This window comes from Balearica regulorum, chromosome 28 (assembly GCF_011004875.1).
Source record: "Balearica regulorum gibbericeps isolate bBalReg1 chromosome 28, bBalReg1.pri, whole genome shotgun sequence".
Taxonomy (NCBI): Eukaryota; Metazoa; Chordata; class Aves; order Gruiformes; family Gruidae; genus Balearica; species Balearica regulorum.
Window position 1 is genome coordinate 318,218 of NC_046211.1, and position 22,742 is coordinate 340,959.

The window sequence follows — 22,742 nt, forward strand, 5'->3', positions numbered from 1 at the left end:
CACGCTCGTGCGCGCTTCCGTGCGCTCCTGCACGCTCGTGCATGTTTGCGCGAGCTTGGGCACGCTCACGCGTGCTCGTGCGTGCTCGTGCATGCTCGTGCATGCTCGCGTGAGCTCGTGATGTTTGCATGTGCTCGTGCATGCTTACTTGTGCATGCTTGCGTGAGCTCGTGCTGATGGCTCGCGTGCATGCTTGCACGAGCTCAGGCATGCTTGCATGTGCTCGTACATGCTTGCGTGAGGTCGTGCACGTTTCGGCATGCTCGCGCACACTTCCACGTGCACGTGCTTGCACGCAGCTCACCTGCGTGCCCAGCAGCGCATGGGTGGAGCACGCGGGTGTGGCCGTCCTTGCACACCCATGCGCAAGCAGCGTCCCGCGAGCGCCACCCCCCGCCCCCCCGTATATCCGCGTCCCCCCCAGCTGAGACCAGACGCACTCGACACAGGGTCCCAGGGTCCCGCGCGGGGGTTTATTTACAAGCGCGGCTGTGCAGCTCGGGGGGGGCCCCCGTCCTATACAGGTATGTACACGCAGGGCACGCTGGCCCCGGGGACCCCCACCGCCAGCCCCGTGCCCCGGGGGGGGCCCGGCCCCGGGGGGGTTCCCTCAGCAGTTTGGGGGGGGGGGGGGGACAGAGGGTTTGGGGGTTTTGGGGGGCTGGAGGGGGGGGCAGCTGGGATGAGGGAAGGGACACAAGCGTCCCAAGTGCCACCGGCAAACCGCGTCCCGAGCGGGGACCGCCGCGTGTCCCCAGCGCCGCGCGGGAAGGAGCCGACCCAGAGTCCGAAGGGATTTTTGGGGGTGGGGGGGGGATCCCCGCCGGGGGCTCCTGGCCCTGTCCTGTCCTTGGGGTGTCCCCACGCTCGGGGGTGCCCAGCGGCTCCGGTGCCCGCAAGGTCCTGGGCGCTGCCGTCGCCTCCTCGGCCGGCAGCAGGGTGACGTTCGGGGACCGGAGCCCGTCCTGCGGCACGGCGCGTCCCCACCCCCGTGCCAGCAGCAGGGTGACACCGGGGCACCGCGGGCAGGGCCGGGGGGGGTTCGGGGGTCCCTCGGGCATCCCCCCCCCGGTCCCCACCGGGCTCACACCAGGTGCCCGCGGCCGTTGATGTAGATGCCGTTGGTGGTGGGCTTGGCCTGCAGCATCCCGTTCTCCTGCACGAAGTGGGTCATGGCCTGTTTGATGGGGTCGTCCCCGCCGCCGCCATCCTCCTCCTCCTCCTTCGGCTCCTTCCCCGCCGGCGCGGGCAGCAGCGGTGCCACCGGTACGTCCGTCTGCGTCTCGATCTCCCGCACCGTCGAGAGCGTCGAGTAGCTGCGGCCTTCGGGCTCTTCGCTCTGCGAGGACGAGGGACGGGGGTCACCCCCGGGGAGGGAGCACCCCCCCAGAGCGGGACCCTGCCCCAGGGACCCCGCGGGGACGAGGGCCCAGGGTGCTGCCGGGGGGGGGCACGGCCAGGGTGCAGCCCGCTCTTCCCCGGGTGGGGGATGTGGGGACACGGGTACGAGGGGGTGCGCAGGGGCTCAGCACGTGGGTGTGCACACGTGTGTGGGAGGGCTTTGCACACACAAAAGGGGGGGGCCGGACACACCGAAGAGGGGGTGCGCGCGTGGAAGGGTCTGTGCACACCCAGAACGGGGGGGGGGTTTGCACGTGGGCGAGAGGTTGGAACACCCCAAGGGGGGGGTGCACCCACAAAACGGGGGGTGCGGGAGGACACGCACCGACAGCCGCAGCCCCGGGCTGGGTGTGGGGCTGAGCCGGGCCCCCCCGCCCCACCGAGCCCCCCGCCCTGCCGCGGCGCTCACCATGGCGGAGCAGATGCTGGTGCCGCGCAAGCTGTCCCCGCGCAGGCTGTCCCCGCGCAGGCTGCCCTGCCGGCTCTCCGCACGCAGCTGCAGCGTCTCCTCCAGCTGAAACGGCCCCGTGAGACCCCACAGCCCGGCCCCCCGGGCACCCTGCTCCTCCTCCAACACCCCATGCCCAGCCCCGAGTACCCCAACACCCACCACCCCGGGCACCCCAAGACCCTCCCCCCCTTGGACTCCCCATCACGCCGGGCACCCCAACACCCCCCACCCAGGGCACCCCCCACCCAGACCCCCCCACCTGGGTGCGCGTGTCGGTGCTGTGGCTGGAGTGCAGGCGGCGGATGGAGTTCTCCCGGGTGAGCGTCAGCTCCTCCTCGCTGGGACACGGGGGGACACGCTCAGCGCGGGCCCCCCCACGTCCCCCACCGCCCCCCCCCCATCCCCCGCCGCCTCTTACTATTTCTCAGAGATGCGCTTGGTCTTGCGCTTGTGGTAGAGGGTCATGACGACGACGACGACGACGAGGACGCAGAGCAGGACGGCGGCGATGACGCCCACCACCACCACCGAAGCCGAGACCAGGTCCACCTTGCGCACCTCGTCGTCTGCCCGTGGGGTGGGGGGGAGAGGGGGGGGGTGTGTGAATAGACGGACGGATGGATCCACGGGCAGATGGGTGGGCGAGGCCGTGGGTGGGTGGGCGAGTCCGTGGGTGGGTGGGTACTCGGATGAGCAGGTGGTCAGACGGCCAACGGGTGGAGAGGCGGATGGACAGAGAGGTGGCAGGGGATGGATGGACAGGGGGACGGCAGGATGGATGGATGGACAGAGGGACAGCAGGGGATGGAGGGATGGATGGGGGGACGGCAGGATGGATGGACAGAGGGACAGCAGGGGATGGAGGGATGGATGGGGGGACGGCAGGATGGATGGACCAGGGGACGGCAGGATGGATGGATGGACGGGGGGACGAGCAGACGTGAACAGGTAGATGGGTGGAAGGATGAGTAGGCGGGTGGGTGGATGAGTAGACAGATGAGTAGATGGTGGGTGGATGAGTAGACGGGTGAGTAGACGGGTGGATGAAGGGACAGATGAGTGTAGGGATGGGCACACGACGGATGAACCGACGGGTAGCGAGGAGTGGGAGGGACAGACGGACAGATGGACGGACGGGCAGATGGGTGGGTGGGAGGAGAAATGGAGGCAGAGGTGGATGGGGAGAGTGAAGCGGGGGGGTGGATGGACGGTGCACAGACGGGCGGATGGACGGACGGACAGGAGGACAGAGATGGATGGACGGGCAGACAGACGGACAGAGGGGGGAGGGAGCATCTGGGGCAGGACGGGTGAACGGACCGACGGGGTGGGGTGAGAAGGGCGAGGGGGGCGGCAGGAAGGGTGGGCGGATGGAGAAGAGCCCGGGGACGGACAGACGGACGGGCACGAGCAGCACGGAATGGAATGGCGCTGCCCCCCCGGCCAGGCTCCCCCCGACCACCCAGGACCCCCCACCCCAACACCCTCAGGGAGGGGGAGCCCGGGCCCCCCACGGCGCCCACCTGCCGCCCTGCCCTTGACGCTGACGTTGGCCCGCGCCTCCTTGGTGGCCACGCGGTTGGAGACGTGGCAGATGTAGTCCCCGGCGTCGGCGGCGGCGAGGGGCCGCTGGAAGACGAGGGTGTCCCCCTTCACCCGCACGCCGGCGGGCAGCGGGGCGTTCAGCCTGCGGCGCGGCGGCACCGTCAGCCCCCGGCGTGCCCGGGCGGGCGCAGGCGGCACCGCCATCAAAGCCGGGGCTGCCGGTTCCCACGGCTGACGCCCTGCCCCGGCCCCGGCGGGGCTTGCCCGGGCACGGCACCACCTGCCGCGCTCGCTGCCGCCGCGGCCCTCGGCACAGGCACGCCCGGGCAGGGACACGGCGGGGACGGGCACGGGTGGGGAGGCACGGCGGGGACACCGGCACGGGCAGGGGGGATGCGGCAGGGACACGGGACACGGCGGGGACACGAACGTGCTCTGGACACCCGGCAGGGACACCACCGACGTGCGCAGGGGACGCCGTGGCAGGGACAGGGACGTGTGCGGGGACGTGGCAGGGCCACCGACACGTGGACGGGGGGGTGAGGGCAGGGCTGGGGTCAGGCGGAGGGGACGGGGACGGCGTCCTCACCGTGTCCAGTTGTAGGTGGGGGGGGGGTTGCCGTCCCCCAGGCAGGTCAGCACGGCCCCCTCCATGCCCTCCTGCCACTCCTCCGTGTGCCCCAGCACCGAGGCGTCCGACAGGTCTGGGGACAAGGGCACAGTGAGGGGACGAGCAGGGACGGGCCCCATGTCCCCACGGCCCCCCCGTGCCCCCCATGTCCCCACGGCCCCCCCGTGCCTTTCCTCCCCTCCACGTCCCCAAAGTCCTCCATGCCAACGTCCCCCAACGCCCCCCAGGTCCCCCTGCCACCCACGTCCTTCACGTCCCCAAGGCTCTCCACATCCCCAACGCCCCCCATGTCCACAGTGCCCCCCATGACCCCCAGTGCCCCCCGTGTCCCCAACGTGCCCAACATCCTCCGTGTCCCTCAACGTTCTCCATGCCCCCCATGTCCCCAACGCCCCCCACGTCCTTCAGTCCTCCCCACGCCCCGTGTCCTCCGCATCCCTCAACACCCCCCAACGCCCACCACAGCCCCCGTGCTCCTCAGTGCCCCCCGTGCCCCCCGTGCCCCGGTGCCGCACAGGCGACGCTGAGCAGGTGGGTGATCCTCTTCTCGTGGCGCAGACCGGGGTGGGCCACCACGCACGTCAGGCTCTTGCCGTTCATGCTGCGCCCGGGCACCAGGAAGAACTCGCTGGTGACGGAGGCAGAGCGGGCGTGCGCCGAGTGGCGCGTGGCGTTGGTGCCCCGCACCTCCGTCTCCCAGCGCACCGACGGCACCGGGTTGCCCTCCGCCGTGCACGATGCCGCCAGCGTCTGGCCCTGGCCCTCCTCCAGCGGCGGCCCCGGGTTCAGGATGGGCAGCGGCGGCACTGCGGGCGGCACCGGCGTCAGACCCGCGCCGGGAGGTGCTTCCCCGCGGCCGGGCGCTGCGGTACCGGTGTCCCCAGACCCCCCCCTGCCCCAACCCCGTCCCCAGGGCACCTTATGGGGTGCCCGGTGCCCACTGCCCCGTGCCCAGTATCCCGTGGCCATCGCCCCGTGCCCACCACCCCGTCACCCATCGCCCCCATCCTCCTCACCCCATGGCCGCTGCCCCTTGCCCACCACCCTATGCCCGTCGCCCGCCATCCCATCCTCATCATCCCGTGCCCATCGCCCTGTGCCCACCGCCCCATCCTCACTGCCCCGTGCCCACCGCCCCATCCTCACCGCCCCGTGCCCATCGCCCCGTGCCCACCGCCCACCACCCCGTGCCCACCGCCCCATCGCCCCATGCCCACCACCCACCACCCCTTGCCCACCACCCTATGCCTGTCGCCCGCCATCCCATCCTCATCATCCCGTGCCCATCGCCCTGTGCCCACCGCCCCATCCTCACTGCCCCGTGCCCACCACCCCATCCTCACCGCCCCGTGCCCACCGCCCCATGCCCACCACCCACCACCCCGTGCCCACCGCCCCATCGCCCCGTGCCCACCACCCACCGCCCCTTGCCCACCACCCTATGCCTGTCGCCCGCCATCCCATCCTCATCATCCCGTGCCCATCGCCCTGTGCCCACCGCCCCATCCTCACTGCCCCGTGCCCACCACCCCATCCTCACCGCCCCGTGCCCACCGCCCCATGCCCACCACCCACCACCCCGTGCCCACCGCCCCATCGCCCCGTGCCCACCACCCACCACCCCGTGCCCACTGCCCCATGCCCACCACCCACCGCCCCTTGCCCACCACCCTATGCCTGTCGCCCGCCATCCCATCCTCATCATCCCATGCCCACCGCCCACCGCCCTGTGCCCACCGCCCCATCCTCACCGCCCCGTGCCCGTGGCCCCGGTCACTCACCCAGCACCTTGAGGGTGAGGTGTCCCTCGAAGTTGCCGAGGGGGAAGGTGATGAGGTGACACTCGTAGTCGCCCTCGTCCCCCTGCACGGCGTTCCTCAGGACGATGGCGCCGTCCTCCAGCGCCCCGCTCGCCCGCCGCAGCACCCGCCCGGCGTAGGGTTCCTGCACGTGCTCCCCGTGCTGCCGGTTGAGCACGGCCACCTCGGCGCTGCGCCCGGCCGGGCCCCGCTTCAGCCACGTCACCTGCACCACCTGCTCCTGCTCCTGCGCCCGGTACCGGCACGGCAGCACCACGTCCTGGCCCAGCACCGCCGTCACGCTGCGCTGCACCTCCACCACCCCGGAGCGGCAGCCTGCGGGCAGCCAGGCTGGCACCGGGGCGCTCGCTCGGCACGCTCGCGCACACTCACGGACGCGCGAGAATGCTCGGGCACGCTCCGGCGCACTGGTGCGCTACTTCGGGCACGCTCGCGTACGCTTGCCCGCGCCCCCGCGCACGCTTGGGTACGCTCACATACATGCCGGCACGCTCGCACGCGCTCAGGCACACTTGTGCTTGCACGCGTGCGATTGCGCGTGCTCATATACGTGCGGGCACGCTTAGGGATGCCTGCGTACGCTCTGGCACACTTGTGGTTGCACACATCCGTGCGTTTCTTCAGGCACACTCGCATACGCTTGGGCGCATTTGGGCACGCTTGGGTGTACTCACACACGTGCAGGCACACTTGGGCACGCTCGTGCTCACACACACCTATGTGTGCTTGAGTGCACTCACACGTATACAGGCATGCTTGGGCACACTTGCACTTGCACACATGCATTTCTTCAGGCACGCTCACATACACTTGGGCACGCTTGCTGACGCATGTGCTTGCACACACTCATGCACGCTTAGGTGCCTTCACATACACACATGGGCACGCTTGCACACACTCAGGTGCGCTTGTATACTCTCACGCGGGCTTGGGTGCGCTTGCACACTCATGCACAGTTGGGCGTTCTTGGACACGCATATGGGTGTACTTGTGCTCATGCACACCTGGGTGTGCTCACACGCACTGGGACACACTTGCACATGCTCGTGAGCACTCAGGTACACTTGCACATGCTCACACGTGCTTGGATGTGCTCACACACGTGCACATGCGCTTCAGTACATTTGTGCATGCTCGTGCACGTTTGAACATGCTCGGGGATAGTTGGGCACGCTCGTGCACACTTGAATGTGCTCGTGCTTGCACACGCTAAAGCATGCTTGAGCACACTCACACATGTACGTGCGTGTTTAAGCACGCTTGCACGTATACAGGCTTGTTCGTGCACAGCTAGGCACACTCCAGCACGCTCAAGCACGCTCGTACATGCTTATGAATGTTTGTGCACCCCTGGACACGCTTATGTGTGCATGGATGTGCTCACACACGCTTATGCACGCTTGGGTGTGCTCACGCATGCTCATCATGCTTGGGCACACTTGCACATCCTTGGACACAGTCGTGCATGCTCCTGCACGCTTGGGCATACCTCTGCACACTTGTACAGTCCTGTGTGTTTCGGCATCCTCGTGCCGGCATAGACACACTCCTGCACACTTGGGCACGCTCACACACGCTCAGGGCACACTTGCCGACATTCGTGCGCACCTGCGCATACCCGTGCACGCTTACACACCCTTGGGCACGTCCACCCACGCTCACGTGTGCTTGGGCACGCTCACGCACACCTGCACGCACCCAGACCTGCTTGCACGCTCGCTCCTATACGCTCCCGCACGCTCGCTCCCGTTTCCCCGGCCGCCGCGCGTGCGAGGCCGGCGGGTGTCGGGGCGGGGCGCGGGGCACGCCCAGCTGCTCGGCGACGCCGGGGGAAGCGGCCGGGCCGGCATGGCCAGCCCAACCGGCCGGCACGCATGCCGGGCTCTGCCGTGGCTTGCGGAGGGCTCCCGCCCCCGCCGGCCCCCCGGGGCCTCCCCGCCGAGCCCCCCGCCGTACCGCTCGCCGTGCCCGGCCTAATTACCCCCCGATTAGTCGCCGGATTAATTAAATAATTGCGGCGCTGCCCGGGCCGTGAGTCACGGCTGCGCCGCTCCCGCCACGGCGGCCCTGCCTCAGTTTCCCCTCGCGCGGCGACGGGGTCCCGAGGGGGCCGGGGGGTCCCGGCGGGGCCGGGGTGCCGGTGCCGGGGTGGGGGCCGGGGTGCCGTCGGGGCTGGCGAGCGGCCTCTGCCGCGGGGCGTCCCCACCCAGCGGGGCCGAGCGCGTGGGAACGGAGCCGGGAACCGGCTCAACCGGATCCCGCGGCCCCCACGCCCCGGCCGGGCTCGCGCCCGCGGGATGCGGGACCGGGGAGATGGGGGTCCCGGGGAGGGGGGAGCCCCGCGGGGTGCACACGCGTGTGCGCGCTCAGCCTCACCTTCGCACCAACGTGTGTGCGCAGACCAGCGTCGCCCCTTGGCGTGCCCACGGGGGCTGCGTGCCCACGCACGCGCGAGCACTTGTGCCCCTCGGGGATGCACGCACGTGTGTGCGGCCCCGACGGACACACAGACACACACACGTGTGCGCACACACGCATCCCCTCGCCCGTGGGCGGCGTGGCAGCACCCCCTCTCCCCCGGGGGGGCCGCAGGCCTGACGCCCGGTGATGGGCTCGGTGCCGCCCCGTGCCCCCAGTGTGGGGGGACACACACCCCGCCCGCCCCAACGGCCGGGCCGCCCCCACTCGTGGCACCGAGCCCCCGACCCCCCCACGGGCTGTGAGTCACGGGGGGGTCAGCACCCCCTGCGGTGACGTCACCCCCCGCGGCGCCCGGCCCGTTCCCACGGCTCGTCCATCGCTGGGGAAACTGAGGCACGGCGCGGGGGGGGGACACGCAGGGCACTGAACAGCCCCCCCCCCCCCCCCCCAGCACCCTTGGGTGCAGCACCCACCTCGGCACAGCTCGAGGGGAGCCCCCCCCCCCCCCCAGGCGTGGGGCAGATGATGGGGAGGGGGTGGGACCCCCCGGGACCCCCCCCCCCCGCGGCCGGGTGTCCCCGCGGGGCGCGTCCCGTTCCCACGGTCCGTGCCCCCCAGAGGGGTCCGTGTCCCCCCCGCGCTGGGGGCCGGGGGGGGGGGGGGGGGGCACGCGGACACGCGCAGGTGCGCGCTCACGGACACGCACACGAGTGTGCGCAACCCCCGGCACGGCGCGCACCCACGCACAGCCCGACCCTGCCTGGACACACACGGACACGCACGGACACACGGACACGCGCAGGCACACCGACACGCGCGGGCACACGCGGACACACGGACACGCGCAGGCACAGGTGCGCGGAGCCGCAGGTGCACACGGAGCGCACACGCTCGCACACACGTACACACAGACGCGCGGGTACACACACACACACACACACACACACACACACGCGTGTGCACCCCACTCCCCGCCGCTCGGTTCCCGCCGCTCCCCCCGCCCCGGCCCCGTGTCCCAGCCCGGAGCAGCCGGTGCTGCCGGTCCCCCTTCCCCCCCCCGGGTCCCCCTTCCCCCCCCCCGGTCCCGGTCCGGTCCCGTCCCGTCGCGTCTTACCGGTGACGGCGAGGAGGAGGAGGAGGAGGCGGAGGAGGCGGGGGAGGAGGAAGCGCGTCCCGGGCCGCATCCCGCGGGGGGCCATGCGGACACCTGCGGGCTCACGGCGCTGCTCGGCCCCCGGCCAGCACCATCCGGGCCGTACCGGGCTGCGCCGGGCCGAACCGGGCGGAACCGAGCCGTGCCGGGCTGCAACGGGCCGAACCGGGCTAAGCCTCGCCGGGCCGCTCCGGGCTGCACCGGGCCGAACCGGGCCGAACCGGGCGGCTCCGGGCCGAGCGCGGCGGAGGGGCCGGTGCTGCCGCTCCGGGACGGGACGGGACGGGGGGGGCGGGGCCGCGGCGGGGGCGGGGCGGGCGGGGCCGGGGGGCGGGGCCTGGCGGGGCGCGGTCGGCGGGGCGGGGCCGGGCGGGGCGGACCGGTCCGGCGAGTCGGGGCAGGGGCGGGGCCGGGGGCGCGGCCTTAAAGGGGCGATGGGCCCCGACGGGGCGCGGTGGGCCCGACCCGGGCGGAACGGGGCCGCGTCAGACGGCGGATCCCGGGTGGGGGTGGGGGTGGGGGTGGGGGTGCGTGTGTGTGTGTGTGTGTGTGTGTGTGTGTGTGTGTGTCCGTCCGTCCGTCCGTCCGTCCGTCCCGGTGACACCCCCGTGCCCCTCCCAGTGCCCCCCTCAGGCCCCAGGGCCAGACCCCACAAACAGCCCTGGGGCAGAGGAAGGGGGAGTGCTGCGCGTTGGCGCCGACCCCCCCCCCCCCCGCCCCAAAATTTGGGGTCCCCGAATGCCACCCGACGGCACAGTGCAGCCCGCGGGGGGGGGGGGGGGGGCATGGCAGTTTATTGGCACAGCAAGAGTTGGGGGGGGGTGGGAGAGCAGCCCTGCAGAGACCGGGCACAACTCAGCACAGCAGGGACTGGACACAACTCAGCACAGCAGTGACACACAGCCTCAGGGTGCCCCCACCCGACTCCTGTGGGGAGGAGGGGGGGGGCGAGGGTGGGAGCAGGGGTCCCGGGGGCCTCTCAGGCACCCGCCACTTCGGAGCTCTCCGGAGACAGGTCCTTGGCGGCGGCACAAAGGTGGAAAATCCCTGGGGGAGAGAGGAGGCCATGGGGGCAGCTCGGTGTGGGGGCCCAACCTGCTGCCCCCCACCCGTGGGTGCCCTTGGCACGTGGCCGGGCCCAGCTCAGCCCTGCAGAGACCAGGCACAGCTCAGCGCAGCAGTGACCAGGCCCCGCGGGCGCTGCTACCTGCCGAGCCGGTGAGGACGACGGCGACCCAGCCCAGGATGTAGGACCAGGAGAAGCGCCAGGCGGTGTGGGCCGACCCCAGGAGGCTCAACGTGCCGGCTGTGTACACCGCCAGCCCCAGCAGCGCCAGCAGACCTGCGGGCAGAGACCGGGCACAGCTCAGTGCAGCAGTGACTGGCACAGCTCAGCCTGCAGAGACCCGGCACAGCTCAGCTCAGCTGTGGCTCCCCTGTGGACAGTCCCCGAGGCCCGTGCGCCCCAGCCCGCCCCCCACCCGTCCCCACATACCAGCCAGGAGCAGGGTGACGCCGGCCACGCGGGCACGTGCCCGCCGGGCAGCACTGGCCATGACGGAGAGCCCCAAGGCGAGGCCGGCAGCCGCGGTGAGCACCGAGAGCAGCATCAGCACCCGCGTGGCCTCCCATAAGGCTGGGGGGGGACGACACAGGCGTTGGGGACACCCCGGGGGACACAGGGCCCCGAGCGGGTGCACACCCAGGGCAGTGCCCCTGCGCCCTGCCCACAGAGACCGTGCACAGCTCAGTGCAACAGTGCCCCCCCATCCCCGCCCTGCAGAGACCGGACACAGCTCAGCACATCCATGGCCCCCCCGTCCCCACAGAGACCGGACACAGCTCAGCACATCCATGGCCCCCCCGTCCCCACAGAGACCGGACACAGCTCAGCACACCCATGGCCCCCCCCGTCCCCATCCCCACCCTGCAGAGACCGGACACAGCTCAGCACATCCATGCCCCCCCCCCATCCCCACCCTGCAGAGACCGGACACAGCTCAGCACATCCACACCCCCCCCATCCCCACAGAGACCGGACACAGCTCAGCACATCCATGCCCCCCCCCATCCCCACCCTGCAGAGACCGGACACAGCTCAGCACATCCACCCCCCCCCCATCCCCACAGAGACCGGACACAGCTCAGCACATCCATGCCCCCCATCCCCGTCCCCACCCTGCAAAGACTGGACACAGCTCAGCACAGCAGTGGCCTCCCACCCCACAGAGACCAGACACAGCTCAGCACAGCAGTGCTCCCCCCGTCCCCACCCCGCAGAGGCCAGGCGCACTCGTCACAGCCGCCGCGGTGCCTACCTGGGGTGCCGGGGTGGGGGCGGCAGTGCCCCCCGAGACAGGCGTGCCACAGCCCGAGGCTGGCGGTGCCAGCGGGCGCCCGGTGCTGCAGCCAGAAGCGGGTGGCGGTGGCGGCCAGGAGCAGGGCCAGGCCGCTGGCCCCGCACAGCAGCCCCCCGCCCGCCGGCATCCCCTGCGCCAGGGACGGGCTGTGGGGGCTGCGGCCACCCTGGGGGGGCCGGGGGGAGCAGCAACAGGGGGGACACGTGGGGACAGCTCCGGGGGTAGGGGGTACCGGGGGTGGCATCTCTGGGGGACACTCGTGGGGACACCTCTGGGGGACGTGGGGCTACCGGGGGTGGCATCTCCGGGGGTGCAGGGGACACCCGTGGGGACAGCTCAGGGGGACGTGGGGGTCCTTGGGGGCGGCATCTCCGGGGGACACTGGGGACACCCGCGGGGACATCGGGGGGGCTGTCAGTGGAAGCCAGGGTGGCATCTCAAGGACATGGGGGTACCCGGGGGAGGCACCTCTGGGGACACTGGGGGTACCCAGGGTGGCATCTTGCGGGTCTCTGGAGTAACGGGGGGGGGGGCACCTCTGGGGACACTGGGGCACCCGGGGGGGTGACACTTCGGGGGACACCAGGGGCATCTCCGGGGGACGCCGCGGGGGACCCAGGGGTGGCATCTCTGAGAGGTGGGGGGGACACTGGGGACAGACCCCCCCAGCACCCACCCCCGGCCACTCACCCACCTTCGGCACCCGCCGGCCGGGAGCGTCGTGGCCGCCTGTCCCTCTGTCCCTCTGTCCCCTTGGGATGGGGACGGGGGCCCCGAGGGGGGGTCGAGGCCGCGGGCGCACGTGGCACCGCCATTGTCGGGGACACAATGCGGGGAAGGCTCTGGGTGCTGCCGCCACCCAGGTGCTGACGCGGCAGAAGCTCGTCCCCACCGGTGTCCCCCCCGGGGTGGCACTGCGGGGGGGCAGGGGACGCAGCTGGGGTCCCACCCTGTGCCCCCTCCCAGGGCGCCAGCACCCCGGGGACAGCGGGTGCCGTCACCGCGGGCAGGGTCAGTCCTGGGCAGGGCTGGGGACCCCACGGCCACTCGGCTGGGGATGGGACACGGGGGGACACTGGGGACATGGGGGGACATGGGGGGGCACTGGGGACATGGGGACATGGGGACATGGGGGGACATGGGGGGGCACTGGGGACATGGGGACATGGGGACATGGGGGGACATGGGGGGACACTGGGGACATGGGGGGACATGGGGACATGGGGGGACATGGGGGGATATGGGGGGACACGGGGACATTGAGGCCATGGGGGACATGAGAGACAGGGACACTGGGGACATGAGGGACATAGGCTGCACACGCGTGTGCCCTGGCAGGCAGGCACACACAACCCCTGGGCACACGCTGTGACATGGGCCCAGGCACACTCGCGCACACCCATGTGCCCAGCGCTGAGCACGTGCACCCCCACACGTGCACACCCCTGTGCACACCCCCTCCACGTGCCCCCCCCATGTGCCGTCGTCACCCTTCACACGCACGCCCCCACGTGCACGCTGCCCTTGCACACCCACCCACACCCACCCCCGTGCGCCCTTGCACACGTGTGTGCGCACACGCGCATAAGCACACAAACATGCACACTCACACACACGTGTACACACGCACTCATGTGCACACTCACACGCACACACGTGCACAGGCACACGTGCTCCACGGGTCACGGGCTGCAGGCCGGCGGCAGCAGCAGCGGCAGCGGGAGGAGGAGGAGGAGGCTGAGGCCGAAGCTGCTGTGGGAGGGGGACCCGGAGCAGGGGGGGCTGCAGGGGGCACCTGGGGGGGGGAAACCGCCTCAGGGACTGCCCGTGTCCCACAGCCCCGACGCCAGGGTGAGGGGTCCCACCACCCACAGCCCCCACAGCACCCACAGCACCCACACCAGGGTGAGGGGTCCCACCACCCACAGCACCCACACCAGGGTGAGGGGTCCCACCACCCACAGCACCCACAGCACCCACAGCCCTGACACCAGGGTGAGGGGTCCCACCACCCACAGCACCCACAGCACCCACAGCACCCACAGCACCCACAGCTCCCACACCAGGGTGAGGGGTCCCACCACCCACAGCCCCCACACCAGGGTGAGGGGTCCCCGCCGTCACTCACCGCCGCTGAGGAGCAGCGTCACCTCCCCGCAGGCGCAGTCGTCCTCGCCCAGCAGCAGGCAGGTGTAGGTGCCCGCGTCCCCGTCCCCCAGGTGCCGCAGCACCAGCACCCCTGGGGTGTCACCGGCCGCCGGCAGCGCGGCACGGTCACGGTAGGGTGGGCTGCAGCGGGGGTGGCCGCGGCTCTGGCTGCAGACGGCGGCGCCGGTGCCCACGGGGCCCCCCCAGAAGTGCCAGTGCACGGCCAGGAGCCGGCCCAGGGGGGCACCCGCTGTGGGGCACCCCAGGGTGACGCTGGCACCCAGCGTGCCGTTGGCCTGCGCCCGTCCGCGGTGGGGGCTGTGGCACAGCCCGCAGCCCTCCGAGGTGTCACCGTGGCCCGTGGCCGGTGACGGGTGGCCTGGGGACAACAGGGACGGTCGCCGGCACCCACCCGTGGAACGGCCACGGGGGGATCCTGGGGACCGTCACCGCCCCACGGCCACGGGGGACGCTGCTGCGGGGACCCGGGGACTGTCGCCATCCCACGCGTGGCCATGGCAGGGACCCGCCGCTGTGGGACACTCGGGGACCGTCACCACGACGGACACGGGACACGGGACACCTCCCCCGGCCCCGCAGCCCCCCGCAGCCACCCAGAGCCCCCGGGACCCTCTACACCCCCAGCACCCCACAGCCCCCAGCACCCTCAGCACCGCCCAGCACCCCTTGCACCCCCGCAGCTCCCCTGCACCCCCCAGCACCCCCAGCACCTCCTTGCACCCCCCGAACCCCCTTGCACCCCTTGCACCCTCATCACCCTGCACCCCCAGCACCTCCTTGCACCTCCCGGACCCCTCAGCACCCCTCGCACCCTCAGCACCCTGCAGCCCCCCCCAGCACCTCCTTGCACCCCCGCAGCTCCCCTGCACCCCACAGCCCCCCAGCACCCTCTGCACCTCCTTGCACCCCCCGAACCCCCTGCACCCTTTGCACCCTCAGCACCCTACACCCCCCCAGCACCTCCTTGCACCCCCCGGACCCCTTTGCACCCCCCCAGCACCTCCTTGCACCCCCCAGCACCCTCTGCAACCCCCAGCACCTCCTTGCACCCCCCGGACCCCTTTGCACCCCCCCAGCACCTCCTTGCACCCCCCAGCACCCTCTGCAACCCCTGCACCCCCAGCACCTCCTTGCACCCCCCGGACCCCTTTGCACCCCCCCAGCACCTCCTTGCACCCCCCGGACCCCTCCGCACCCCTCAGCACCCCCCAGCGTGTGTGTGTGTGTGTCCCCCCCCCTCCGGCACCCACCGGGGGGCAGCAGGGCCGAGCCCAGCCCCAGGGGCAGCAGCAGGACCCACATCTCCGGGCGGTGGCTCCGACGGGGCGGGACGGGGCGGGGGACGGGGCGGGTGGGGGCGGCACCGAGGGCGGGGGGGGACACGCACACACACAAAAAAACAACACGGGATTCACCCCCCCCACACACGCCGAGGCTGGCGGGGTCTCCCCGGGGTCGCCCCACGCCCCCCCGTGGGGGGGCGTGGGGCGACCCCGGGGAGACCCCGCCAGCCCTGGGGGGGGGTGTGTGTATCAAATAGAGACACCCCCCCCCAAAAAAAAGGGCCGGATCCAGCCACGCGTCGAGCAGCTCCTTCCCGCTATCCGCCTTGGTGACCCCCAAACGCATCCGCAGCACCCGTCTGCGTCGGTGTCGCACGCGCGCGTGCGTGTCCCCGCGAGACCCCGTGTTGTCATTGTCACGACGGCTCTGACCCGTGGGGTCCCGCTCTGGGGGGGGGTTGTGTGTGTGTGTCACGGGTCATTGTCACCCCCCGTGTTCCAACCCCCCCCCCACCGCAGGCAGCTCGTCCCCATTGCCCCACTCCGGGGTGCCCCACACGTGCACCGAATCCACCGGGGCTCAGCACAGAGAAAGGCCGGGGGGGTGGGGTGGGGGAAACACCTGAACTCCAAAATCACCACGTCAGCCCCCCAAATCCTCCCTGAAGGTGCTGCCCACCCCCCCCCCCTCAGGGCTGGAGCAGGAAAGGGCCCCCCCCCGGGCCCCCCGCAGCGAGGGTCCGGTGCCAGTGCCCACAGTGTGGGGGGGGACACACGACACGCGACCGGACGCTCCCACCCACCGTGGGGAAACCGCGCCTGGAGACTGCGCGCTGCCTTGGGCCCTTTATTGGACGGGGGGGGGGGGGGGGAGCTCCAGAGGAAACCCCCCAACCCGGATCCCCCCCTTTTCCTGCCCCCCCCTTCAGTCCTCCAGGTTGCGGAAAGCCGCCTGCATCTCCTCGTTGAGCTGGGCGAAGGCTGCCGTGATGTTGGCTTCACCGTCCTTCACCGGGTCCTGGGGACGCAGGGGACACGGTGGCATCACACCCCCCCCCCCGAACCCCAATGGGGCTCACAGTCCCCCCCGTGTGTGTGTCGTGTCCCCCCCCATACACCCACCTTGAACTTCATGGCGCTCAGCTTGTAGAGGATGTCCCCCAGGTTCTCGCGGATGGTGGCCCAGGTGACGCGGCGCTCGCCCGGCGCGGTGGCCTCCACGGCGTGCCGCGCCAGATCGTAGAAGGTGACCATGTTGTGGAGCATGCCCACCGTCTTGTAGAAGGGACAGAACCTGGGGGGTGGGGGGGGTCAGGCCGGGGCCGGGGGGCTGCGGGGGGGCTGCGGGGCGGCGGGGGTACCTGTCGTAGGAGGAGTAGCCGTTCTGCTGGAGGAAGTCGTCCTTGAGCAGCTTCGCCACCTCCAGCGTCACCTTGTCGGCCTCGGCGAGGGACGCCTGCGGGGGACGGGTCTGGGGTGTTCCTATCCCCGTCTCACCCCATATCCCATGTCCCCGTCCCATCCCTATCCCCCGTCCCCACCCCATGACCTATATTCCATCCTTATCCTATCCCAGATCCCCATCCCATATCTCCCATTCCCATATCCCATTCTACACCCCATCCCACACCCCCATCCCATCCCATCGCCCCCATCCAATGTCCCATATCCCCCATCCCCATCCCATATCCCTATCCTTATCCCCATCCCACACCCCCCACCCCATATCCCATATCCCCATCCCACACCCCCATCCCCACCCCATCCCATTCCCCATATCCCCACCCCACATCCCACACCCCATATCCCATTACCTCCATCCCACCCCACCCCTCTCCCATCCCACCCCCCCACCACCCACCTTGCCGACCAGCTGGACGATCTCGGCCAGCTCCTCCTCCTCCTGCAGGATCTCCCGGGCCCGTCTGCGCAGGGCGGGGAACTCGGGGTGCAGCCCCTCGTAGTGGGGCTCCAGCGCCCGCAGGTACCGGCTGTAGCTGATCAGCCAGTTGACCGAGGGGAAATGCTTGCGCTGCGCCAGCTTCTTGTCCAGACCCCAAAACACCTGGGGGGGCACACGATGGGATGGGATTGGGATGGGGATGGGATGGGATGGGATGGGGATGGGGATGGGGATGGGATGGGGACGGGATGGGATTGGGATGGGGATGGGGATGGGGACGGGATGGGATTGGGATGGGGATGGGATGGGGACGGGGACGGGATGGGATTGGGATGGGGATGGGATGGGGATGGGGATGGGGATGGGGATGGGATGGGGATGGGATGGGGACGGGGACGGGGACGGGATGGGATTGGGATGGGGATGGGATGGGGACGGGGATGGGATGGGGACGGGGACGGGATGGGGACGGGATGGGGACGGGGACGGGATGGGATTGGGATGGGGATGGGGACGGGGATGGGATGGGGATGGGGATGGGGACGGGGATGGGATGGGGATGGGGATGGGGATGGGGATGGGATGGGGATGGGGATGGGGACGGGGATGGGATGGGGATGGGGATGGGGACGGGGATGGGATGGGGACGGGGATGGGATGGGGATGGGGATGGGGACGGGGATGGGATGGGGATGGGGATGGGGATGGGGATGGGATGGGGATGGGGATGGGGACGGGGATGGGATGGGGATGGGGACGGGGATGGGGACAGGATGGGATTGGGATGTCCCCATCGCACCCCGCTCACCTGCACGATGCCCAGTGTGGCCGAGGTGACGGGGTCCGAGAAGTCCCCTCCTGGCGGGGACACACTGCGGGGGACAGCGGACGCAGCGGCTCGGTGGGGTGCCAGGGCGGGGGGTCCCCCCCTCACCCCCCCCCAACCCCCCCCCCACTCACGCGCCGACGATGCTGACGCTGCCCTCGCGGGCAGGGGAGCCCAGGCAGCGCGCTCGCCCCGCGCGCTCGTAGAAGGAGGCCAGGCGGGCGCCCAGGTACGCCGGGTAGCCGCTGTCTGCGGGGAGTGCGGCGTTACCCGCGGAGGGGGGCATGAACTGGAGCCCCTCACCGCGGCCTTGGGGCTGGCGGAGGGGCGGGGGGGTTCTCCCGTCCTGGGAGCGGGACTCACCCGCCGGCATCTCGGCCAAGCGCCCCGAAATCTCGCGCAGCGCCTCGGCCCAGCGGGAGGTGGAGTCGGCCATCATGCTGACGTGGTGGCCCATGTCGCGGAAGTACTCGGACAGCGTGATGCCTGCGCCGGCGGCACACGGCTCGCACGCTCGGCTCGCACGCTCGGCACGGCCCTCGCACGCTCGGCACGTGCCCCAGCGAGCTCACGGACGTCCATTTGCGCACCCACCCATGCGCGTGGCTGGGCGTGCAAGTGGCCTCGTGGCGTGCGTGCACATATGTGCACGCTCACATGTGCCGTGCACACTCACGTGGGCTATCCACGCTCACACGTGCGCACGCACATTCTCGCACGTGCCTGTGCACACTTGCACATGCCATCCACGTTCACATGTGCTCACACGTGCCCACACACACGCTCACACGTGCCCACGCACACTCACATGTGCACGCCCCCCCACCCCGCGGCGGTCCCCGGCCCACCAGTGTAGATGGAGGCTTCGCGGGCGGCCACCGGCATGTTGGAGGTGTTGGCCACCAGCGTCGTGCGCTTCATGATGGTCTCCGTCCTCCCGTCCACCTCCATGGTGAGCTGGGGACGGCGTCACCGTCACCGCCCGGCCACCGGCCCCACGGCGCCCGGCCGGCCGTCACCCTGCCGCCGCGTGACCCGTCCGTCCCCACCTCGGGGAAGTCCCGCAGGACCTCGGACATCTCGTTGCCGCGCTCGCCGCAGCCCACGTAGACGATGATGTCGCTGTTGGAGTACTTGGACAGGGACTGGGAGATGACGGTCTTGCCGCAGCCGAAGGCGCCCGGGATGGCCGTGGTGCCGCCCTGCACGCACCTGGGGACGGCGACGCGTGGGGACGGCGAGGGCGGCGGCTGCGGAGGGGGGACGGTTCCCCCCGCACCACCCCAGCCCTGTGAGGCGGGAGGGACCCCTGTCCCCGTCCCCCCCCCCGGGGACCGTCTGGGGTGCGTGACCCCCCAGTGTCACCCACCAGCCCCCCCGCTGTCCCCACCCCGTCCCCGTCCCCGACCCCCATCCTCGTCCCTTATCGCCACCTCCAGCCCTATCCCCACTTCCATCCCCGTCCCCCATTGCCAGCCCTGTCCCCATCCCTGTCCCCCCAATGTCGTTTCTGTCCCCATCCCTGTCCCCAGTGCCCATGTCCCCCCCGTGTCCCCCACTCCTGTCCCCACCTGCCCCCCGTGTCCCCAGCCCCATCCAGCCCCCCTCTCCAGGTCTCTCTCCATCCCCATCCCCATCCCCACGTCCCCCCCGTGTCCCCCCCGTGTCCCCCCCCGGTCCCTACGGGAAGAGGGCATCCAGCACGCGCTGCCCGGTCAGCAGCGGGTGATTTGCCGGCAGCTTCTCGGCCACGGGCCGGGTCTGCCGCACCGGCCAGACCTGCAGCATGGTCAGCCGCTCCGCGCTGCCCTGGAACTCCAGCTCCAGCACCACGTCCTGGGGGCGGCAGGGACGGGCAGGACAGCGGGACGGGGGGACCCCCCTGTCACCCCCCGCCCCGTCGCCCCGTCACCGCCCTTACCGACACGCTGTAGTTCCCCGGGGGCGCGATGTAGGTGACGGTGCCCCGGCTCCGGGGGGGCACCATGATCTTGTGCCGGATGAGCGAGTTCTCGGCCACCGTCCCGTAGATGTCACCGCCGGTGACGTGACTCCCCACCTGGCGGGGGGCGGCCGTGAGGATGCGGGACCCCAACGGGGACCGGCCGTGTCCCCTCCGGGGGTGCCGGGAGAAGGGGTACCCCTTCCCCCCTGTCCCCGTCGGGGGGGTCCCCGCTCACCCGGACATCCTTGCTGGGGACGAAGTCCCAGGTGAGGTGCCGGGGCAGCGCGGGGACGTTGGTGCCCCGCGGGATGTAGATGCTGCGGGTGAGCTGGGCGATGTCGCGCAGCGGGCGCTGGATCCCGTCGAAGATGGAGCCCAGGATGCCGGGTCCCAGCTCCACCGAGAGCGGCTTCCCCGTGCGCAGCACCGGGTCCCCCACGCGCACCCCCGCTGCCCCCCGCGCTCAGGAAAGGCCACCGGTGAGATGGGGACCGGGGGGGGGGGAGGGGGACAGGGCAGGATGGGGGGGCGGGGGGTACAGGGGGCTGGGGGGGGGGACAGGATGGGATGGGGGGGACAGGAGGCTGGGGGGGTACAGGGGGCTGGGGGGGGACAGGATGGGATGGGGGGGACAGGAGAGGCGGGACAGGGGGGACAGGGCAGGATGGGGGGGCAGGGAGGGGACAAGGAGAAGGGGGGGCAGGACGGGGGGGCACGGGGAGAGGACAGGGGTATGGGGGGGGACATGGAGAGGACAGGGGGGCTGTAGGGGGGACAGGGGCAACAGACAGGACGGGGGACAGGGAGGGGATGGGGGGGCATGGGGGACAGCAGAGGATGGCAGGGACAGGACAGGGGGACCGGAGGGGGGACACACACGGGGGGGCCGTGGGGACGGGCTGCCGGGCAGGATACAGGTCTCCTCGTAGACCTGGAGGGTGGCCATGTCCCCGTCCAGCCGGATGATCTCCCCCACCAGCTCCGCGTGCCCCACACGCACCAGCTCGTACATGGCCGCCCCCGCCATGCGGGTGGCCGTCACCACTGCGGGGACACACCACCGTCACCCCACCCGCACCCCACCCCGTGTACCCCCCCCCAGCCCCATTTTGGGGCCAAAAAGCCCGTCGGGGTCCCCGTGTCCCGCCGGCGGTACCGGGCCCCGAGACGCCGTGGACGGAGCCCAGCAGACTCTCCCGCTCGGCCTCCGCCAGCCGCGGCCCCTCCATGGTGTCCCCGGCGTCCCTGGCGTCCCCGGCGTTATATGGGGCCGGCGGCCGCGGGGAACCGGCCGGAGCCGGTGGTGGGTGACGCTGCGGGCGGGGGCTGTGTACAGTCAACAACGGCCTCGTCCCCTCCCGCCCCCCCGCCGCACCCTGGGGTGCCACACGCCGGCACACGCCGGCACGCGCCAACCTCTGGCTCGCTCAGGGTGACGGTGACGCCCTGCCCGGTGCCACCACGGCTGCCCCGTCCCCTCCGTGTCCCTCAGTGACCTGCCCCCCCCCCGTCCCCTGTCCCCGCCTTTTGGGGTGTGCACGCTCCTATGGCACCCACCCCCCTGACTTTGGGGTCCCCCCGCAGTGTTCCAGGCCAGGCTGGGGCAGCAGCTCCAGCGGTCCCAGGGGTGATGGGGGGTGACGGGGGTGTCACCCCCGGCCACGGTGGCAGCGGTCACCCCCGGGGAGGTGCCTGTCTGTCCCAGAGCCACCCTCTGCCCCCCCAAAGTGCCACCTGCCCCAGACAGGTCACCCTGCAGCTAGCCAAGCCGAGCTGGGGGGGGGGGTGTCTGGCCCCGGTCTGGCCCCCCCCTCCAGGCCTGCACCCCCCTTTCCTCCCCACCCCCCTCAGCCTCACGCTTGGCCGGTGACCAAGGGGAAGAAAAAAAAAAAAAAGACATTTATTTAACAAACCCAGGACAGGAGCAGCAGTAAATACCAAGGGGGGGGGGGGGATGGGGGGGGGGGGGGCTAGGAGACCAGGACGCCGGCCGAGCTGCCCTTGGCCCCAGCCCCCTCGGCGCCCTCCTTGGGGGGCTGCTTGGGGTCCTCCTCGCCCACCAGCCGGATGTTGTGCTTCTCCCGAAACTCGTTCAGCTCCCGGCCCTTCGCCTGCAGCTGCTGGTTCAGCGTCTCGATGATTTTGCTGATCTGGGAAGAGAGAAGGGGCGGGGGGGGGGGGGGGGGGGGGATGCGTGTGGGGGTGCAGCCGGGAGAGGGGCCGGTCCCCGGGGAGGGGGGTCCCGGGGGGGGGGGGGGGGCGCAGGCCGCCCCTCACCTGCTCCTTGTTGTTCTCCAGGGCCGGCAGCACCTCCTTGACCGTCCGCTCCACCAAGATGCCGCCCACCATGCGGTAACACTTCCGCGTGGGATCCACCTCCCGCAGCGTCTCGATGACCAGGCTGGGGGCAGAGGGGTGAGCCGCCCCCTTCCCCGCTCCCCCGCCCCCTCCCCTCCCCTCCCCCCAGCCCACCTGTGCTCGTTCAGCTCCAGCTCCAGCTCGGCCGCCTTGGAGGCCAGGCCGCGCTGCTCCTGCCGCAGGCGGTTGAACCGGGCCACGACCTGCGGGGACGGGGACGGTGACGGGGCTGGGACCCCCCCACCGCCGTGACACGGGCCCGCCCGGGACTCCTCCCCCCCCCCCTCCTCCCACGGCCAGGGGCCTGCCCCGGGCCGCACCCCCGGTGCCCGGGTCCCCACCCCCGCCGCTCCGCGGCCCGGACCTGCTCGGCCGTCAGCGCCTTCCCCCCGGCCGCGGCCGCCGGCCGCCCCTTCGCGCTGTCCGCCATCTTCCCCCGCTCCTGCTCCGCGGGACCCGCCCCTTCCGGGATCTGC

General features: G+C 71.6%; 4 protein-coding genes and 1 long non-coding RNA gene across 6 annotated transcripts; 1 reads left to right on the forward strand and 4 right to left on the reverse strand.

Moving 5' to 3' along the window:
- Positions 1 to 331: 331 nt before the first annotated feature.
- LOC142598553 (uncharacterized) lies at positions 332 to 2,408 on the forward strand. Its single transcript, XR_012832677.1, has 3 exons — positions 332 to 524; positions 1,116 to 1,266; positions 2,281 to 2,408. It is a non-coding gene; the product is annotated as an uncharacterized LOC142598553 (long non-coding RNA).
- NECTIN4 (nectin cell adhesion molecule 4) lies at positions 507 to 15,256 on the reverse strand. Of its 2 annotated transcripts, none has more exons than XM_075737386.1 (9): positions 15,202 to 15,256; positions 5,810 to 6,163; positions 4,544 to 4,834; positions 3,987 to 4,101; positions 3,376 to 3,539; positions 2,271 to 2,418; positions 2,112 to 2,190; positions 1,811 to 1,915; positions 507 to 1,339 (listed from the first exon to the last, which is right to left on the reverse strand). In XM_075737386.1, the coding sequence occupies exons 1-9, from the start codon at positions 15,251 to 15,253 to the stop codon at positions 1,085 to 1,087; spliced, it is 1,563 nt and encodes a 520-aa protein (XP_075593501.1). In that variant the 5' UTR covers positions 15,254 to 15,256; the 3' UTR covers positions 507 to 1,084. The 2 variants fall into 2 exon arrangements, with proteins under 2 accessions (XP_075593501.1, XP_075593499.1); XM_075737384.1 differs by lacking the exon at positions 15,202 to 15,256 and adding an exon at positions 9,384 to 9,917.
- LOC142598549 (lens fiber membrane intrinsic protein-like) lies at positions 10,285 to 12,598 on the reverse strand. Its single transcript, XM_075737401.1, has 5 exons — positions 12,477 to 12,598; positions 11,741 to 11,912; positions 10,918 to 11,058; positions 10,630 to 10,764; positions 10,285 to 10,469 (listed from the first exon to the last, which is right to left on the reverse strand). Exons 2-5 carry the CDS (start codon positions 11,907 to 11,909, stop codon positions 10,402 to 10,404), a joined length of 513 nt encoding a protein of 170 aa, XP_075593516.1. The 5' UTR covers positions 11,910 to 11,912; positions 12,477 to 12,598; the 3' UTR covers positions 10,285 to 10,401.
- An 811-nt stretch (positions 15,257 to 16,067) lies between the features above and the next one.
- Positions 16,068 to 21,140, reverse strand: LOC142598542 (V-type proton ATPase catalytic subunit A-like). Its single transcript, XM_075737383.1, has 14 exons — positions 21,065 to 21,140; positions 20,824 to 20,952; positions 20,144 to 20,358; positions 19,885 to 20,022; positions 19,648 to 19,799; positions 19,013 to 19,175; positions 18,812 to 18,920; positions 18,327 to 18,449; positions 18,098 to 18,212; positions 17,946 to 18,009; positions 17,096 to 17,299; positions 16,596 to 16,690; positions 16,357 to 16,528; positions 16,068 to 16,252 (listed from the first exon to the last, which is right to left on the reverse strand). The coding sequence occupies exons 1-14, from the start codon at positions 21,135 to 21,137 to the stop codon at positions 16,160 to 16,162; spliced, it is 1,845 nt and encodes a 614-aa protein (XP_075593498.1). The 5' UTR covers positions 21,138 to 21,140; the 3' UTR covers positions 16,068 to 16,159.
- A 648-nt stretch (positions 21,141 to 21,788) lies between these two features.
- PFDN2 (prefoldin subunit 2) lies at positions 21,789 to 22,724 on the reverse strand. Its single transcript, XM_075737402.1, has 4 exons — positions 22,631 to 22,724; positions 22,381 to 22,469; positions 22,186 to 22,309; positions 21,789 to 22,058 (listed from the first exon to the last, which is right to left on the reverse strand). The coding sequence occupies exons 1-4, from the start codon at positions 22,694 to 22,696 to the stop codon at positions 21,879 to 21,881; spliced, it is 459 nt and encodes a 152-aa protein (XP_075593517.1). The 5' UTR covers positions 22,697 to 22,724; the 3' UTR covers positions 21,789 to 21,878.
- Between the last annotated feature and the right edge of the window lie 18 nt (positions 22,725 to 22,742).

Excerpts from the sequence above, each read along its gene's own strand:
- LOC142598542 (XM_075737383.1), bottom strand. The coding sequence starts at position 21,137 with ATGGAGGGGCCGCGGCTGGCGGAGGCCGAGCGGGAGAGTCTGCTGGGC. Across the intron at positions 18,213-18,326 it reads CTTGGCCGAGATGCCGGCGG|ACAGCGGCTACCCGGCGTAC; the intron begins GTGAGTCCCGCT and ends CACTCCCCGCAG. Across the intron at positions 16,691-17,095 it reads TCGTCCAGCTGGTCGGCAAG|GCGTCCCTCGCCGAGGCCGA; the intron begins GTGGGTGGTGGG and ends CGTCCCCCGCAG.
- PFDN2 (XM_075737402.1), bottom strand. The coding sequence starts at position 22,696 with ATGGCGGACAGCGCGAAGGGGCGGCCGGCGGCCGCGGCCGGGGGGAAG. Across the intron at positions 22,310-22,380 it reads CTGGAGCTGAACGAGCACAG|CCTGGTCATCGAGACGCTGC; the intron begins GTGGGCTGGGGG and ends CTCTGCCCCCAG. Across the intron at positions 22,059-22,185 it reads TGGAGAACAACAAGGAGCAG|ATCAGCAAAATCATCGAGAC; the intron begins GTGAGGGGCGGC and ends CTCTCTTCCCAG.
- NECTIN4 (XM_075737384.1), bottom strand. The coding sequence starts at position 9,468 with ATGGCCCCCCGCGGGATGCGGCCCGGGACGCGCTTCCTCCTCCCCCGC. Across the intron at positions 2,191-2,270 it reads AAGCGCATCTCTGAGAAATA|CGAGGAGGAGCTGACGCTCA; the intron begins GTAAGAGGCGGC and ends CCCGTGTCCCAG. Across the intron at positions 1,916-2,111 it reads GCACCGACACGCGCACCCAG|CTGGAGGAGACGCTGCAGCT; the intron begins GTGGGGGGGTCT and ends GGGCCGTTTCAG.
- LOC142598549 (XM_075737401.1), bottom strand. The coding sequence starts at position 11,909 with ATGCCGGCGGGCGGGGGGCTGCTGTGCGGGGCCAGCGGCCTGGCCCTG. Across the intron at positions 11,059-11,740 it reads CCCCCACCCCGGCACCCCAG|CCTTATGGGAGGCCACGCGG; the intron begins GTAGGCACCGCG and ends GTCCCCCCCCAG. Across the intron at positions 10,470-10,629 it reads CGTCCTCACCGGCTCGGCAG|GGATTTTCCACCTTTGTGCC; the intron begins GTAGCAGCGCCC and ends TCTCTCCCCCAG.